The sequence below is a fragment of the Asparagus officinalis genome, chromosome 7, assembly GCF_001876935.1.
Source record: "Asparagus officinalis chromosome 7, Aspof.V1, whole genome shotgun sequence".
Lineage (NCBI taxonomy): Eukaryota > Viridiplantae > Streptophyta > Magnoliopsida > Asparagales > Asparagaceae > Asparagus > Asparagus officinalis.
The window spans coordinates 13,616,028-13,623,653 of NC_033800.1; the positions used below are offsets into that span (position 1 = coordinate 13,616,028).

The window sequence follows — 7,626 nt, forward strand, 5'->3', positions numbered from 1 at the left end:
TGTTTTGGATGTGGAGATCACAAGCGGGTTTAAGAAGGGAGGTTGGAGGGACGTGGTGGTGACGCGTGTCATGCATGCATGGCGAAGTTGGGTGGACGTGGGACGGTGATCTTACACGTTGATGGAAGGATTCATGTGCGGTTTTGGTTCTTGATGCCTAACATGTGTTGTGGTTTTGTGTATGAATTCAACTACATCACTGAGGACAAATTTGACCAATGTTTAGACGCGGAAACATGAGGATAGATACATCGGAGTAAGAAAAAAATAATGATAGGGGCACACCCTTTACCACACTCCCAACCACACCACTTCTTTTGCTACAGTGCACGGAGCCCACATGAAATTTTAATTTTTAAAATCTCATGTGGGCCCCGTGCACTGTAGCAAGAGAGGTGGTATGGTTAGGAGTGTGGTAAAGGGTGTGCCCCTAGTGCCTCTCGTAAGAAAAAGTAATAAATAGGGTGTTTTCGATATTAGCCCTTTACATCGTTCATATTTTGAAAATTGTCCCTCGAATCATTGAAACTGCAAAGTTATTATGAAGTAGTCCTTCATATCATTGAAATTTTTGTTAAGTATTAGGTCCTTCAATTATTAAGTCATTTTGAAATTAGTCTCTCCAATTAAGAGTAGAAGTAGCAATTGGAGTAATTAATTTAAAACATTTTATGAGAATCAAGGGACCTAGTAGCAATATTAATGATTTGAAGGACTAATTTCAAATTCATTTAAGGGATGGGTGAACTAAAATCAATTTTAATTTGGAGGAAAAAAACCCAAAAATAAAATATCAGATGATAAAATAATTAAAGATGCACAAACATTAAACAAAAGCTACTCTTATCGATAAGATTACTGAGTTCTCAGTGCATAAAGCAACAGGAGAATCTGCAGACAATAATTTTATATGCTCAATCCTCTTGGAAAAATAAGTTTACATGCTCAAATGGGTAAGTTTATTACATTATAAAGCAAACAACAACACGGGAAGTTTGCGATCACTGAAACTGTTACAAATGTAAGTAATAATTGGCAGCATCATTAAAATGCCTGCTGACAGTACAATGGCAAAGAGGGAAAAACACGTCTAATTGTACAAGCTACGGATGATACAATTCACACAATAAAAGAAGAAAGATTAAGATCATTATAATTATAAGAAGAAAAAAAGTATGAAGGGCTATGATTGAGCTCAGAAACATGGCACATTTTCCTTCGTCAGTATGAAGTTGCTTGTAGAGTAGATAGAAGCTGCAGCTGCTCTGATTGATTTTTCCTTCTCTGCAGCCTCTGTTTTCTTCAAGCCACTGAAAATTTGAGAACACTTAGGTTAGAGAATCCACTTGGCAGTATAAAACATAAATATTTGCAAATTGCAAAATAGACAGAAAATGCAAGGAACACCACCATTTCACTGAAGAAATTAAGTTGCGGTTTAATATTCCATAGAAATCAACGAACCTGAATTCATCTGCTAGTAATATACTACGATTTGTGCTGAAATATTTCAGTCCTCCATCACAGTGTGCTTGCATATCTTGGACTTGTTTCAACCAGTTCTCCTATAAAGAAGAAGAGTCATCAGTTTTTATTCACCATATGAAGGATTTTATTCTTCCTTAAAAGTTGAGAGCAAATATTAAAGCCAACATATTATACCATCAGAATGTCATGCATTAACCATGGCCAACATTCCTTCGTATGAATGCTTAAAAGTTTCAATAATGTTTCAGTCAGAATTCAGTCACTAAATTGCAAGTAGTAGGAAAGCCAGTGGTCATAACTACATTTCCAACATTATGCCTCCAATAGGCAAGCTAGCACAATTTCTCATATCAATCTAGATCGTGGGCTCTTTGATTATGGTAGAAGAATACAGAAAAATACATTTGCGGCATAAAGCTTTAATTGATGCATTTAAAATAAAAAAGAAATACTCACAAGGTGTTTGCCCTCCTCGTATAATGCTTTGTCCATTTGACTGAAAATAGATTTCCACCGTGCCATGTGCATATCTAAAATTGCCTTCTTGGAACAGTCATTTTCAGATGAATGTGCAAAGCCCTCATTTTCTTGGTTAGATAACATCTCTTTTGATAGTAGATAAGGAAGTTCAGTCTGAATGACATTCCTTACTCTTTTCTTACTCCGTCTCAGTGCTGCATCCATAAACTTACGCATTAGTTATCTGTACAAATTGATACATCTTAGTGCTTTGCAATGAATAGAAGCATACCAGCAAGCCGTCCTTTGATGTCCTGGTGTAAGAGCTCCAACCATTGAGAAGCTACAGATGCACCTGCACATTAAGGAGAAAAGCATTCCTATAAACTCTTTTGCAATATCTATGCACTTCCAAGTATTGAATAAACTTATATATTTGCAATTCAAATCATCTGAAGAGAACAACCTTTCAGTGATAGAGAGGCAATGGCATCATGATTTGAGGATTGTTCCTGGTTGGATATGCTGCTAGTGTTTTCTGATGCCATAGTAACAGCAGATGACAGTTTCAGTGCAAGTGAATCATCATCATATTGGGGGTTGAATGTTGGTACATTAGAGCTCTCGTTATAGAACCTGCCTGAAATACCTGACCCAATTATCTGAGCTTCAATGTCTGAGCCAGAAAGAAACGAAGGTTTGTAGTATAGACTGAACTGGTTTCCAGCTGAATTATGAGCAGTAACATCCTTGGATCCAATCGGAATTTGATCAGGAGGCCTATTATGCATTTCTTTATCACTCCTCTCTGATTTCAGCATGGCTTCTATAATAGAATTGACCTGCTTGCTGTTTCTGACATGTTTGATGATCCCAGGATTCAGTCCAGAGAGCAAACCAGTAGGAGCTGCATTCTTAGTGTACTTGTTTGGCTGTTCTCTTTTTGTCATTATTTCACTCTTTTTCTTGAACTCTTCCTCTTTTTTCCTTTTAGGTTGACGACTCCGCTGCTTGGGAACAGGTATGCCTCCATGAGAGATGCCTCCATGAGAGGATGAGAGAAAACCATTCTGCTTCATCTCCTTCCACATTTTCAATGGCTCACTCTCTTCCAAGGTACCAGTGGTGCTACCGCATTCTGAGGCATCTGTGGATCTCAATGGTTCCAAATTTTTATGGAGGTTAAAGGGATTGTCATTAAGATCCAAACTGAGTCCTGCAAAGCTCTTGTTTTGTGGACCCCGCTCTTTATTAGATTTTGTATGTGCATCATTATTGACAGGGTTTTCAGAAAACTTGATGCTTTCAACAAGGCCTAAAGTCAAAGATATGTCCTTTGTTGGTTCAGCAAAAATATTGCTTGTTACTGATCGTACATGTTTATCTGAGTGCAAAGATACGATTGTATCTGTGATATGGGAAATCTCCTCTTTGCTCTGGAGGCTGTGTACAGTACCCTCTGTTAACGTCGAACACTTTTTAATTCCTAGTTGACAAATAATGATTTAGTGAAGCAGTTGGAAGAAATAGGTGCAGAAATGGAGAGAGATTTTCAATCCAGTGGCAATAATATGGAAATTTATGTAAGAAAATAGCTCTAGATTGTAAATTTTTAATTGAGGCCGTAGAAAACACCCATTTCTTTTAGCTATTGGAGGGAGATGCAACCAATTACAGAATTCTACCACAGCAACCACACGCGATAGGATCATGAAATCATCATGCATATTGGGAAAAACATCATTCTATTTTAGTCAATGAAATACATGATATTGGTCTTCTCTTCCCGAAAAATATGGTGATCTTCACTAGCAATCAAAATGCTCAAGAGCTTAAACTGATTAAGAGCCCCAGTGAACACCAACAAACATCTATGCATAAGATGTATCTTCGGTATGAGTGAATCGTAGAGGTAAAATCGACCTAATCAATCCTACTATAAACTCTGCATCTTGAAATATGTTGTCACACTCAAATCTTTCGTAAACAACTCAGCTGTAACCACATTAGTAAGGTTCTACTACATGTAGAAATGAAATCTCGATACTCTGACATCAATAACACAAAAGTGAGAAACCACCCTTTGTCATAACCTTTATATGGTATCAAAGCTCAAGATTTCATGAGTTTTGCCAATTGCCTCATAGTATTCCTCTGCTACCTTGTCTACTGCCAATCCGTTCTGGTATTTTCCTCTCGCCCCGGTAAAGTCCTTCCTCTCTCTAAAGCTCACAGCTACAAATTATATAATTGTTGAAGACTCGGTTTCTACTCATTTAAATTTGTCAGTGCATCGTGCTTATTGATGGCAACACACTTGTGGAATCTTGACTTAACCCTGTAGTTGAACAACTTCAACAGTCAACCCAAAATGACCAGTTATTGGTCAGGCATACATGGGCTTGGAATCCTTTGGATCATAACCAAGTCGGCCTATTAGAACTGACTAATAGACAGATCAGTTAAGGGTTAAGGGTTAAGGGACAGTATAGTTAACTCGGTTTAACCAGGTTAAAAAAATTTAAACTCTCTTTCTAAAAGAAAAAATAAGTGTAGATGTCCTGAATTCAAGTTGATTATGTTGATAAAAACAATAAAGACCATTAACCAATAACATACATGTGACATTATGTTTAGTTGTTTGAATTTGTTCACCTTTAAAGGTTATTGCCTCTCCAATTGCAAATTATTGCATAAATTTTTAAAAAAGTAATTGTTAATACTTGACCAAACCCATTATCAATTAGACTAGCCATGTCGCTAAGAAGTAACCCAATTATTAATTGAAGTGGGTATGGTCGAGCTCCTTAATCCGGAAAGTAAACATGTGAGATATGGATTTGACATATGGGAATCAGTTTAGGCAATACGTACATGAATCAGTAGAGGCAACACGTACATGCTCTATCTAACCTGATTGCCACCCCTAACACCAACTCATGTCCTACAGCTACCATCTCAGTATACAAGGATGAATCGACAACAACTATGCCCAATCCTGCATATTTTGGTTCTAATCATGTAGGAATTCATCATAATGTCTCAATATCAAATTGTTCAGGAGTTGGCATCCCAAACCGTTGGTAACAAATAGATCAACTAGCATCAGCTCCTACTAATTGACAAAGAACCCCCATCCATCAAGAATCAAGATAAACAATCCAATTATGAAGTTTCAAGTCAATTCCAACGAATAGAAATGATAACTTTAACCCGAACCTTTCGCTGGAAGCCACGGAAAGGTCAAATATTTTAATCAGAAAGCCACAAGTTGCCCATTTTCGAACTCGATTATCTTCCCATCAAATCTTTTTCATAGGAAATAAAACCCTCAAAACCCCCAGACAAAAAGTTCAAGATCTAACTTCATAAATCACCAAAAAAGATCCAATCTTTTAGAAACAAAAACCAAACTAAAAGCAAAACCCACCTCCAAACTTTAGAACCGAGTCAAGATGTCTCATCTTGACCCTCTTCCCGCCCTCCGGCAGCACGTCCAAATCCTCCTCAAAACTCCTCTACCGAACCCAAAAAAAAAAAAAAGAAGAAGAAGAAAATAAATCAGCAAAACCAAGAGAATCAAGAGAGCCAGATAAAAGAATAAACAGATCGATCGGTCCCAAACCTTGGAAGGCGATCGAGATTCATAGGAGAGATCTACGACCACCGGAGGCTCCTCCATTTTGAAACCCAAGAAGCCCTTTTCAAATTTGAGTGAAGCCCAAAAGAATCGGGGATAAAGGCGAGATCTTGGAGGAGAGAGAAAGAGAGGGAAAGGAGGAGTAGGGCTTTTATTTGGAAGGAGGGAGATGCTCTCACTGTTGCTGTGCTTAGGGGTGGTAAACGATCGAATCGAATCGAATACTAAGGTGTTCGTATTTGTATTTGTTTAAAATTATCGAATTCGAATGTGAACTCTAATATTCATATATCTAGTTTTTCGAATTCGAACTCGAATACTTGGTATTTGATAAATATTCATGAATATTCACGAATACTTATCGAATATCAAAGTATATTTATACCGCTAAAGAATTTGATTTTCAAATAGTATTAGAATTCATAAATAAAATGTATTCCTTTATAATATATGATGTATATATATTTAAATTAAAATTTTAATTAGAAAACAGATTTAAGATTATTTAATTCTTAAAATCGGTATATAAAACTTAAGTAGAAATGGTATGTGGGTTAAAAATATGACATCATATGTGCAATAATACAAGTAATAAATTGTGATCAATTTTAAACGAATATTTAATAGACAAACGAATCGAATATACATCTGGTTAAATTCTATTCGTTAGAAAACTCGAATACTAAAAAATATTTGTTTAATGGTAAATGAACTACGAATCGAATATGACCGAATACTTATTCGAACAATTGTCGAACTATTTGTTAATTATTTGGTTCATTTCCACCCCTAGCTGTGCTGCCCCCACTTTCTCTCTCCTCAGCGGTTTTAATTTGGGGATTCCCCTTTTTTTTGAAATTTGTAGAGGGAGTAAGAGAGCGCGATTTTGATGGGCGCGTTCGGATCTCAACGGTGTGCTTTTTTAAGAATTGGGCTTTTCAAATTCAAAAAAGATAAGAGGCCCAAGTGGGCCTCCCGTCCCACGTGACCGCTACAATTAGGCTATTCTTTTACCTTCTGTTTGCGGTAATTATTATTATTTTAAAGGCCTCCTGCTTTGATCATTTGCTTGGAAATCTTCCATCGTCGCAGGCTCACAGCAGGCGCGCAAATGTTTTTTCCCCCTAAATAACCCTCACGATCTCTTGGCACACGAAGATTTTATGAAAATGTCCTCTCTTTTTCTTTCAGATCAAATTTAGGTGACAGTTAACTATAGCAACATACGAAATCCAGGCGAAGGACTAGATCATTTATTTTTGGACCCAAACCTAGGTCCAAAATAAATATGTATGTGACTTGAACATATAGGAGTATTTTACAATAGAGGGCTATCAGCTATGTATAACAAAAGATGATGCCAGAGTTACCCAATGCATGTGATCTAGACGGTTAAAATTTTTTAATATGGCTCCGTGAGAGTTTCTATTAATAGGTATCGAAGTGGAAGGGAGTTTTACAACAATAATAGTAATGTCACTGAATCTTTAAATACTGTAGCATTCAGTTTGCCTTTTACCATTGATCACGGGGACAAACTACGTCAAAACCCCCGTTATTTCACCGAATCAAGCCTCGAGTTACCTCCTAAGTTACTCATAATTCCGGTTGTACTCCAAATTTGGCTGGTAGTAGAAATGTGGAATCAGGATCAGGATGTGTGAAAAGCCTAAGTTCCGACCTTGATTATGGTCTGACCGTGATTTGTATCAACTTACTAATGACGCTTTCTAGTCGTACTCAGTATTTACTTTGATTTGGATTTATTTTTTTATCAAAAAAAAAAAAAAAAAACTACTAAAACTACTACGGATTGCTACTATGCAATTAAAATTAAACCTTCATATTAAAAGTTTTTCATCCCATCTATCTATTGTGGGACATTCACTATGAATGATCTGGATACTTGGAAAAAAAAATCTTCAATGTGGGATTAATTCCTATTTCTTTACTATCAGTCATTTCTTTCCCCTGCCAGCACTCTCTTCTCCCCAAAATGTGAAAGTTAAAAAAGAAGTCCACCAAAAGGTCTTCCATAA

General features: G+C 36.7%; 1 protein-coding gene across 1 annotated transcript; it reads right to left on the reverse strand.

Annotated features, from left to right (window-relative positions):
* On the reverse strand, positions 891-5,763 carry LOC109849193. Its single transcript, XM_020419004.1, has 7 exons — positions 5,573-5,763; positions 5,378-5,465; positions 2,414-3,433; positions 2,240-2,302; positions 1,945-2,162; positions 1,465-1,565; positions 891-1,310 (listed from the first exon to the last, which is right to left on the reverse strand). Exons 1-7 carry the CDS (start codon positions 5,627-5,629, stop codon positions 1,196-1,198), a joined length of 1,662 nt encoding a protein of 553 aa, XP_020274593.1. The 5' UTR covers positions 5,630-5,763; the 3' UTR covers positions 891-1,195.

Bases quoted from the DNA above. Each gene is read 5' to 3' on its own strand.
- LOC109849193 (XM_020419004.1), bottom strand. From the start codon at position 5,629: ATGGAGGAGCCTCCGGTGGTCGTAGATCTCTCCTATGAATCTCGATCG. The intron at 3,434-5,377 runs GTGGGTTTTGCT...TTTGTCAACTAG, and splicing joins CTCGGTTCTAAAGTTTGGAG to GAATTAAAAAGTGTTCGACG. The intron at 2,163-2,239 runs GTATGCTTCTAT...TTATGGATGCAG, and splicing joins CATCAAAGGACGGCTTGCTG to CACTGAGACGGAGTAAGAAA.